We start from the raw sequence: 10,948 nt of genomic DNA, 5'->3' as shown, positions 1-10,948 counted from the left end.
CCTGAGCTTCCTTGGCTCACACCTTTACTTTGGTCTCTGCGCCTCTAGAGAAAAGGCTCTATTTGAGGTCTCAGCCACCACCCAGTGCAGCCTTCCCCTGTGGGTTCCCAGAGCCCAGGCCCTGGAACAATATGCAAATGCCTCTGTTGTGACAGGCCCTCCCACTGGTTCCCCAAGAGTATCAAATATGAGAAGTGAAAGTGTACTCACCCCCTGAGTGTGTGGAGTGGAAGAACCCCCCAAAAGTCCTTTTTAATAAGCTTGCCTTTTTTTTTTTTCTCTTTCCTGCTGGTGACGCTCCGTTCCCGCCATGAAGACTTTCATAGCCGCCTTCCTGATCTGGACGCTGGCTTCTCCCAGGGATAACTGCCTCTCTGCGTGGCCCACACACACAGCTTGCAAGAGCGGGAACTTGGAGGTGCTCTACCAGAGCTGCGGTAGGATCCCTGGGAAAGGCGGGTTGCCGAGAGGGCTGCGGGGCTGCGGGGCTTACAGGTGAGACCCACTTTCTCCACTCAGAGCTGCTCACACAGCTCTGGGATCCATGAGGAGGAGAGTTTGGGAGAGAGACAGAATCAGCCAGAAAAAAGGAAGTGCAGAGTCAAAAGACAGCAACTCACCCTTTCCGCAGAGCAGAAAAGGAATAAAAATGATCTGGGGGAGGGAGGGGATCAACTAAATCATGAGGACTCCTTTGCTCAAATAAATTAAAAAAAAAAAAAAGTTCCAATCCCCTCACCCTTGTTAGCCACCTGTTAAGAGCTTCCAGGAAGCAGTATTTGTTCATTAACTACTCTAGATTCCAGGGATCTCTTTAGGGCCAGACTTACAAGCAAGGAGAGGGGCTATGCTGTCACCCTAGTGGCGCCAGCCAGAACTGCAGTCTAATGGGAAGGGGCCATGTTGTTGTCTGAGCCAAGGCATCTGCGTGTCGTTGCAGATAACCAGGGCTCTCACAACTGCACACGGTAGGCAGGGTGTGGCGGTCGTGTTTGACAATGACTTCTCAGCCATGGGAGAATACACAGGCTCAAAGAGGCCGGGACCCCACGCACACAGTCACTGTAGCATAGGCGGGGGGTGGGGGTGGTGGGGTGGTGGGGGGGGTGGGGGGGGGCACAGGACCTGGCTCCTACCTTGTGCTGGGGTACTGTTTCTGTCCTTAACTACAACAATAAAACAACAAGGGCAACAAAAAGGAATAAAAAATACAATTTTTTTAAGAAAGAAAAAAATGTTCACTGCAAAAAAAAAAATTACTCCTGGAGAAAAGTGTGTGCATGGGGGTGGGGGGGACAGCTGGATAAAAGACACAAGTATTGAAGCAAAGATGCAAATCCTAAGGGGTGGCTACAGGTGGGTAGGATGGGACAGCTAGCAGTAGTGGGAGAGTGAAGCCTCCTGAAGGCATACGGATATGTATGTATGAATCTATGTATGTATGTATTTGAGATGCAGGTTATTTTAATTGGAAGCAGAGAAACTGGGGCCAGGCTGAGTGTACGTTACAAACCCCCCAGTCCCCACCTACAAGGGCAAAGCTTTGCGAGTGGTGAAGCAGGGCTGTAGGTGTCTCTCTGTCTGTCTCCCTCTTTGTCACCCCCTTCCCTCTTGATGTCTGGCTGTCTCTGTCCAGCAAATAGATAAATATAATAAAAATGATTGAAATTTAAAAAAAGAAAAGAAATGAGAAAACCTTGACGATGAGTCTGAGCTGAAGGACAGACCATGCTGGCCGCTTGTCGCTGTCACACCAACAGGCTCCTTCTGCCTTCTGTTTGGTGGCCGCCACTTAGAAGAGCCAAACCTTCAAGGCAGGTTCAAGACATGGATGCAGACCTCCAAGGTCATGCATCCCAGGGACCATGTCAAGAGCACCTGACAGCCTCCACGAGGAGAATCCAGCAAGGCAGGAGAGCTTTACTAGGGGTTAGTATATTCCCGACTAAAGAGCGTGGAGCTGAAATTGCAGGTTTTGAATGGCCATCCAGTTGATTCTAGGCTTTGTCACTGTGGGGGTCAGCTAGCTGAGCTCCCTGCACTTAATCTTGACCTTTCCAGCTCTTCCCTTCAGATTTTCTTTGGATCCCCATGCCTTTTCCTCTAAGAATATGTTTTTGCTGTGTTGTGATGATGCCACTCATTGCCCCAGCCTCTCTCACAGCCTTGCTGGAAACTCACCCCCCCCCCCCTCGGTGGATGTCAGAAACAGAAAGAGAGTCGGAGGAGGGATTTTGTTTGCACAGTTGAGTTTCAGCCGATTCATCATCTTAAACCATGGCCTTGAGTTGTCCCTCAACTTGTTTATTCCTGTGATTACTGGCATTGACTGAATGGTCGTTTGATATTTTTAATCCACTTTTGAGAAGCAGTCCCTTTGAGTTGCTTAGTCCTTCTGTTCTCTCCCCCACCCCCAGGTTTTTCTGTTCTATTTTCCTTTTCCCTGACTCACAACTTTTAGTCCTTATGCCTCACAACTTATGAAAATAAAGAAAACCACTTAGTTATCTTGAGTCTTCCCATGAGGCTGAAACACCCTGACATCTGAATAATTAACAGGGCTTCCTGCTCATTTAGTTTTTAGCATGTGACTCCATTTCCTCCCCATCACTATTTGGGCTACAGCCTGTTAAGTAGTTGCTGCAAACAGAATTACATCTGTCCCTCTCCTTCCTGGTCACCACCGGGAATCACTAACAGACTTTTCCTCCATCAACAAAAGCAGAGGTTCTGCTCACTTGTTCTGGGCTAGAGGCAAACACTGGACCAGACTCAACTGGTTTTCAGTCTCTACAGTTCCACAGCCAAGCTTGGAAGAGTTCACACTTTCTGTAAACTAGGACAGTTCTGTAACTATGTTGCTGGATGCTGATTTGCCGCCGCCCCCACCCCACAAGGGCAAAGACAGAGAGGTTAACACTGTCATGATCCTTTGTTTCTCCATCAGCCTGCCCTACTGCAGGTGATATGGAGATGCCTGTGGGCAACAGAGCCAGAAAGCTCCACCCAGCTCAGCCCTGTTTCCTCTCCAGCCCAACAGACTCGCTGTGGACTCACAGTGTTAGGTCAGAGATGGGTGTGTACCCAGCCCAGGTCTCCTTCATGCCTTTGACTCCAAAGTACAAAGGATCCTTTCTCTGCAGTCAGTCACCTACATGAATTTGCCTGCCTCCCTTCTCTCCCAGGCTCCTCTAAAACAAAACTCTTTGCATGTATAGAGTTCGTTAAACACCAAGAAGACCAGCACTTTTGTCAGTGTGATGTCCCTGAACCCTTTAGACAGACATAGCACCATTTCCCAAATGGAAAGCTTGCTTTGAATGAGAGAGCTGGCTTCTTCTGTGGGCTGAGCTTTACTGAGAACTCTAAAAAGCATACAGCAGACAAATGGCCAGAGCAGGCAAACAAGCAATAAAGCACGTGACTTGGGTCCCAAAAGCCCTAAAGTTTGATGCCTGCTTCTTATAATTCTTTCTTCATATGTACTTAGCTAGCCCAGTGCAACTAACTTCATCCAGAAGGCAAATACTTAAACCCTTCCCTCCATTGGGATTATCTGGAGGAGTCTGATTTGAATTCTAAAGTAGGGTGCAATATCTCACCTGCTTAAAGCTGTTTAGAATAGAGTTCCAAGATAGAGAAGTCCTGGGATTATCGTGTACAGGGTGGTGATTATAGTTAACAATATTGTATTGCTTATATGGAAAGTGAGCAGATCTTAAAATGAGTCTATTCAGAGAGAGAGAGAGAGAGAGGAAGCTATCCAATGTTCTATATGCCCTTTTTTATGTTCCCTATCCATGCCTTTAAAATACTGACAAGCAAACAATGTCATTCTGTGACTACTAATAAGCTGAGTTTGGCCTCTTCTATCTTTCCTCAAATGGCAACTTAACCCTATTCACAATTCTGAAAACTCTTGCTTCTAAGTATCTGTGAACCAGCCTCTCTTCTTCAGTAGTGACTGCCAAAAAATGTAGCAGGAACACCTGTCCCCATACCCCACACTCTGTTTTCCAAGCTGGAAGCATCTTGGTTTAGTGGAGAGATGTTTATAGAGGAGAAACATGAGGCTATAAGAACTTGGCTTTCCCCCCACCAGGAAAATGTGTGGTCAGACAAAAGTGTACCTAGATTAGATGGGCAAGACTGAAATAGCCCATGATCACCTCTTGGACAGAGGCCACAGACAATACGTCTGTCTCAGATCAGCAACGTAGACGTGGGACATGTCCCTTGATAAACTACGAGCTCCTTGATGAATCCAAATGAAACCCAGTGGTGCAGCAGAACCACCTGCTGTCTGCATAGCACATGTGCCTGGTCACCAGCAAATCAGAACAAGAGCACAGGGCTCACTGGGTCTACTTTTCTGAATGCCCCTGTCTAGTGCTAAGCAGTGATTGTTACTTGCTTTCTAGTTTCTGAGTTAGAATCTTGACTCAGAACTGAGTCTCTATCAACAGAAGGGATGAAAGTACAAGGAAAGATAGACACCAGGACCAACTGCCACTGCCACACTGATGTGTCACACCACTAGTGATGTGATTTAATAATGATCAACAGGATTGTAAGATCACAGGGGTACAATTCCACACAATTCCCACCACCAGAGTTTCATGTCCCATCCTCTCCATTGGAAGCTTCCTTATTGTTTTTTGCCTCCAGGGTTATCATTGGGACTCGGTGCCTGCACTATAAATTAACTGGTCCTGGAGGCCTTTTTTTTTTCCTTTTTGTTGCCCTTGTTTATTGTTGCTGTTGTTATTATTGTTGTTGTTATTGCTGTTGTATAGGACAGAGAGAAATTGAGAGAGGAGAGGAGGGCAGAGAGGGGGAGAGAAAGATAGACACCTGCAGACATGCTTCACTGAAGTCAACCCCTTGCAGGTGGGGAGCCAGAGGCTTGAACTGGGATCCTTATTTAGGTAATTGTGCTTCACACCATGTGCACTTAACCCACTGTGCTACCACTGGCCTCCTGATGCTTCCCTATTCTTTATCCCTTTGGGAGTACGGACCAAATTTCTTTATGGGGAACCGAAGGTGGGAGTTCTGGCTTCTGTAATTGCTTCTCCACTGGACATGGACGTTGGCAAGTTGATCCATACCCCCAGCCTGTTTTGATCTTTCCCTAGTGGTATAGGCCTCCAGAGAGGGGAGGACCAGCGATGTTCATTCTGTACAGTGATGTACACACTCTGACAACCCTACTGACTGATGGCAAAGGAAAAATATGCCTACAGACAGCAGGGGAGGTGGGGGCTTACAATGTACAATGTCAGTAGGTTGGATTTGGAATTTCGTGCTGGCTTACATCTGCAGAGTGTGTGTAAGTCTCCACGAGACACAGAGAGACAAATGAGACAGTGGAAAAAGCACAGCTCCCCTGCTAAACCCAGCTCTCCTGGCTCAGGTAGGCCCAGTGAAGACAGTAGAAAAAGGTAGAGGAAATGGAATATGAAACAAATAAAACAAAAATTGGCCCTTGACATTTAGGCAGTTTTTGTTTAGATTAAGTATTGTAGCCAAAAAAAAAAAAAAATCAAAGAGCAAAGTGCAAGGTGATACATGTTCGAACCCCTTAAATGGCATTGCTCGTGTCCCTTCATTCAGAAAAGCAAATGAATTTTTTAAAGTTATTTGAATGTGACCTCTTTTTTTCATTTATTGTATAGATACAGAGAGAAATCAAGAGGTGAGGGAAGGAGATAGAGGCGGAGAGAGACACCCACCACACTGTTTCACCACTCGAGAAGGTTCCCCCTTGCAGCTGGGGACCAAGGGCTTGAACCTGGGTCAGTGATGATTACAACATATCTGCTCTATCAAGTGCACCTCCACTTGGCCTTGAAGCAAAAGAATATTTAGGGAGAGGGGGCCAGGTGGTGACACCCGGTTAAGCGCACATAGTACTATGCAGAAGGACTCATGCAAAGACCCGGATTCAAGCCACTACTCACCACCTGCAGAGGCAATGCTTCACAAATGGCCAAAGCAAGTCTGCAGAAGTCTTTCTCCCTCCTCTTCTCTCTCCCATTCCCCTCTCACTTTCTCTCTGTCCTATCCGATGAAATAGAAAAACAAAAATGGCTGTTGGGAGCAGTGGGTTGTAGTGTCAGCACCAAATCCCAGAAATAACCCTAGAGGCTAATATATATTTAGGGGGACTCTGAAAGCAGCCTTCACAAAGCTGGGACTCACCAAGCTGCAGCACAACCACATACCACAAGCAGGAACTATTGTAAGGAATATGGTGGTAGGGGATTTCATGCTTGTGAGAAGCCATAGAATCCCATGGTCACGGGGTGTAGTTACAGAAAGCTAAATGGCAGAACCTTTGAAACATCTCAGCTGCATGGTGGAGCCCACCAGCACCACCATCACAAATACAGCCCCTGATGACAGAAACACCTTTAGTCCAAAAAGGAGTGTAGTTGCACACCAGCCAAAAGCGAGCAAGGCGACAGGAAGTAGAAAGTGGGTCTGGGAGGTGGTGCACCGGGTTAAGCGCGCATAGTATGAAGCACAGGGACCGATGCAAGGATCCCGGTTCAAGCCCCTGGCTCCCGACCCACAGGGGGGTCACTTCACAAATGGTGAAGCAGGTCTGCAGGTGTCTGTCTTTCTCTCCCCCTCTCTGTCTTCCCCTCCTCTCTCCATTTCTCTCTGTCCTATCCAACAACAACAACAGCAACAACAATAAAAATGGAAAAAATGGCCACCAGGAGCAGTGGATTCATAGTGCATGCACCAAACCCCATTGATAACCCTGGAGGCAAAAAAAAAAAGAGAGAGAGAAAGAAAGAACAAGAGAGAGAGAGAGAGAGAGAAAGAAAGGAGGAAGAGAGGGAGTGAGGAAAAGAAGGAAGGAAGAGAGGGAGGAAGGAAAGGAAGGAAGGAAGAGAAGAAAAGAAAAGAAAAGAAAAGAAAAGAAAAGAAAAGAAAAGAAAAGAAAAAAGAAAAATAATTTTAAAAAAGGAAGTAGAAAGCATGTGAGAAACCGCAACACTGCTGGCCATTGCTGGGTGCCGACATAGCCCCCTTGACCTCAGGGAAGGGCAAGTGGGGTCCTGATGTGACATGTGGAAGGTGATGCCAGCTAAGAATTCCTTCAGGTGCTGAGGCAGAGGAACCACTGGACATCTGGGCATGAGCAGAAGTTCCCTATGGAAGGATTACCCTACAGTACTGAGCAGAGCAGCTGGCAGATACCTCTATCTGTCATCCAGAAAATGGTATTACACACACAGGGACAGGATTAGATGGTCTAGGTTGGAACTGTAAAGACACGCTTTCACTTGGGATATTTGCATCTGTTTCCTTCTGAGTGTTTTGTTTGTTTTGTTTTGTTTTGTGCCATCAGGGTGCTAGCCCTATGTATTCACTGCTCCGGGTGGCCATTTTTCCTATTTTATTCAATAAAACAGAAATTGAGAGAAAAAGGGGAGACAGAGAGGAGGAGACACAGGCAAGAAAAGACAGAGAAAAAGGGGAGACACAGACACCAGCAGACCTGCTTCACCACTTGTGAAGCAACCCCACTGTAGGTAGGGAGCGCATGCTCGAACCCCCGTCCTTTCACATAGTACTTTGTGTGCTTAAACCAGGTGTACCACTACCTGGCCCCCATTCCTTTCTGTTTTAATTGTAATTAAAACAGACTTTGTGAAATGTGAAATGAGCAGATACAAGGAACTATTCAATAAAAGAACTGGAGCAGGGATAGAAGTTTTCACAAGTCAAGACGTAATCCTCTCATGGAAACACTGCTTGTCTCACAGTCTGGATTCCTGCCATCTCAGAGAGTAAGACGCTGGCCAACATTGACAACAAAGGGCCCGGGAGAGACAGTTGACAAGACCGTGAACTTCGGCAGGAACAGTACTGGACATGACGTTTTTATCAATTTTAGTGATCCACATAAAAAAAAACATCACACTATGGTTGGCATGGAGTTTGTCTAAGAGTTCACAGAGTGCCACAATGTAGTCACACATAATCTGTTGTTCTTCACAGATCCGTCTCAAGATTTTGGCTTTTCTTTCGACCAGTGTTCCAAAGAAATAAAACCAAACCTCAGCATTAAATTTGGACTCATTTTGAGTAAGTAAAAAATTATTGACTTGAAAGAAACCATGTTAAGTCTCTTCATAACATGTGCGCACACCCATTACTTGCATCAACACCAGTGGCTGGCTAGTAAGCACCGTTCCCTAGCAGTCCTTGCAATTAGCTGTCTTCATCTCCATTGTATCTGTCTGGGCAATATTCTACTAGTGGAAAACTCATTTAAGACTGTGTTTTTCTACTTCAAAGACTCTAGGCACTCATTTGGATGATTTAAGTCCCTGGAATCAGTATATCCATGGGGGAAGAAGAAAATATTTGGAGTCTAAGTATTGGCATCTTCTCAGGAGAGAGCCTATAAATTTAGTTATCTCAGCAACAAACTAGTCTATTACCAATCGTACACTTGCTTTATTTCATTTCCCAAACAGTTAATATAAGTCCTCAAACATTAACAAAGGCAAAGACATGTAATATTTTCCCCTCCACCCTAATCAATAAGGCAGGAAACATTTTCTGGTGGTTTGTTTTTATTGGCTCATGCCTTTATACTTAGTCATTATATTGCTATAGCTACTAGAGTATCTCTTTCTAAAACAGTTTTTATCAAAACCAGAGCAGAAGGATTTTATAAACTTAGCATGTGGACCCATTCCAGGGAAGTAGAGGGAACATTCTCAGAGCCAAGAACTTTCATGAATCTCCGTATTTCCAGATGCTTGTGCAGTATCTGGATTCTATAGAGGCAGCTCAAGAAATGTTCTAGGAAGAAGTGAAGAAAGAAATAAAAGAAAGAAAGAAAGAGAAAGGAAGAGAGAAGAGAAAGAGAGAGTGAGGGAGAGAGAGAGATTGACAGGCAACATGGATAGAGGAGAGGACAGAACATAAAATGGTGGAAGGGAAAAACATCTTTAGAACCCAGCACCATGTAACTGTTACAATTGGTGCCCAGCAGCAGAGCAGAGGGGAAGCAGGCTTCACCACCCTCCACACTGTCCTAGTGATGCCATACTGCTAGAAGTTTCCAGAAGCCAAAGCCCAAGGCTTCACATCAAGTGGACATCATGGAGGTCAGGGGACAGCAGAAAGCTCTGTGTGAAGGGCACATTTCAGACCCAAGGCTGCAACCACTGTCACTTGTAGCATTACCAGAATATTCTTCTTCTCCAAGGAGAGGAGAAAAGGCTTCATCACCTAGAACTGGCAATTACTCCTGGCAATTGGTGGGGTTTGCCTGAGGAGTCATAAACTTGGAGTGTGGTGATAATACAAAGTCACACTACTGCCTCTCCTCCTCTTTAGGAGAGGACATCAAGGAGTTGTTTCTGGACGTGGCCCTCTTTGTGAAAGGTGTGTCTTTTCTGAATTTCTCCTACCCTATCTGTGAAGAGGATCTGCCCAAGTTCTCCTTCTGCGGGAGGAGAAAAGGGGGTAAGCTACCTTTCATGCTCATGGCCTGAGCAGATCAAGGGGGACACTCGTAGCTCTTTTTCTCCCCTTATCCTTTGCACTGCTTCCTTCCTTCCTTCATTTCTTTTTCTAATTTCTTTCTTAAAATTCATTTTATTATGGTTTACAGTACAGATGTTGACAGGTGGGTGAGATTTCTCAACTCCCCATGATAGGTGTTTATAAAACACATTCACTTCAGCTTAGGTCACCCCCCCATCATCATGTATCGGACCCCAGAGGACCCTCACCCCAGTCTCCTTCCTGTTATTTTTCCCCAGAACCCACCGTCTGAGGGAAGTCCACCAAATTCTTTCTTGTTTCAGCACTAAGTCCCTGCCCTTTACCTATCCTGTACTTTGGGAAACCTGAAGATGAAGAATGGCCTTTTTTTTTTCTTCTTCAATTTCTTAAATCAGACAGAGACAGTCAGAAATTGAGAGGGAAGGGGCAGATAGAGAGAAAGAGAGACAGAGAGAAACCTGCAGTATTGCTTCAACGCCAGCAAAGGTTTCCCCCTGCAGGTGGGCACTGGGGGCTTGATCCTGGATCTTTGTGCATTGTGACATATGGGCTTAACCTGGTGTGCCACCACTTGACCCTGAATGGAATGGTCTTTCTTTCTAGGAATATTTATGATCAAAGACTTGCAAAACTATCCCATATCATTGTGTGTGATTGTATACACTAAGGAGATAAAATGTCAAAGAACATTTTGAGGGGGAGCCCAGCCTGAAGTGTCCAGCTTGGTGAATAATAGGCAGTCTGGTAAATTTCATACACAATTATTTTCCTGTCTGTCTTTCTGTCTTATGGTGATACAAAAGGTCATGAAAGGCATCCCAGACTTCCCAATGTGTGTGCGTGTGCAAATGTGCATGTGTGCATGCCTAGCAGAACACCTAGAGATTTCTGACTCTACGGAATGTTTTGGGAGAACTCACTTTTTATGCTGATAATTGGCTAAAAAATCTTCTAGAAATTGCAAGACTCTTTTTGTCTTTATTTATTTATTCCCCTTTGTTGCCCTTGTTGTTTTATTGTTGTTATTGACGTCATTGTTGTTGAATAGGACAGAGAGAAATCAAGAGAGGAGTGGAAGACGGGGGGGTGAGAGAAAGATAGACACCTGCAGACCTGCCTCACCGCCTGTAAAGAGACCCCCCCTGCAGGTGGGGAACCAGGGCCTCAAACCAGGATCCTTACATCGGTCCTTGCCCGACTCCCCTGCAACAGACTCTTATATCTGAGGCTCCAAGTTCCCTGGTTTGATCACCCTCACCACCATAAACCAGAGCTGGGCTCTGGTGTAAATATAGATATCAGGTCTAAATACCCCATACCATTCCCTACCTTCCGTATTCCCCATTCTGTAGAGTAAGTTTTAAATTCTTCAGTGACCCAAGTCTGCACAGTTGGAGTCTAGCAT

At 45.6% G+C, this 10,948-nt stretch overlaps 1 protein-coding gene across 1 annotated transcript in view; it reads left to right on the top strand.

The window, feature by feature from the left end:
- Positions 1–216: 216 nt before the first annotated feature.
- Positions 217–10,948, top strand: part of LY86 (lymphocyte antigen 86) — a 31,448-nt gene continuing 20,716 nt past the window's right edge. The window contains exons 1-3 of the mRNA XM_007523294.3: positions 217–437; positions 8,020–8,106; positions 9,373–9,501. Coding sequence (XP_007523356.1) covers positions 311–437; positions 8,020–8,106; positions 9,373–9,501 — 343 coding nt within the window. The 5' untranslated portion in view covers positions 217–310. The remainder of the gene's footprint in view (positions 438–8,019; positions 8,107–9,372; positions 9,502–10,948) is intronic.

This window comes from Erinaceus europaeus, chromosome 4 (assembly GCF_950295315.1).
Source record: "Erinaceus europaeus chromosome 4, mEriEur2.1, whole genome shotgun sequence".
In the NCBI taxonomy this organism is placed as follows: domain Eukaryota; kingdom Metazoa; phylum Chordata; class Mammalia; order Eulipotyphla; family Erinaceidae; genus Erinaceus; species Erinaceus europaeus.
This window is presented reverse-complemented; position numbering and strand designations above follow the sequence as displayed.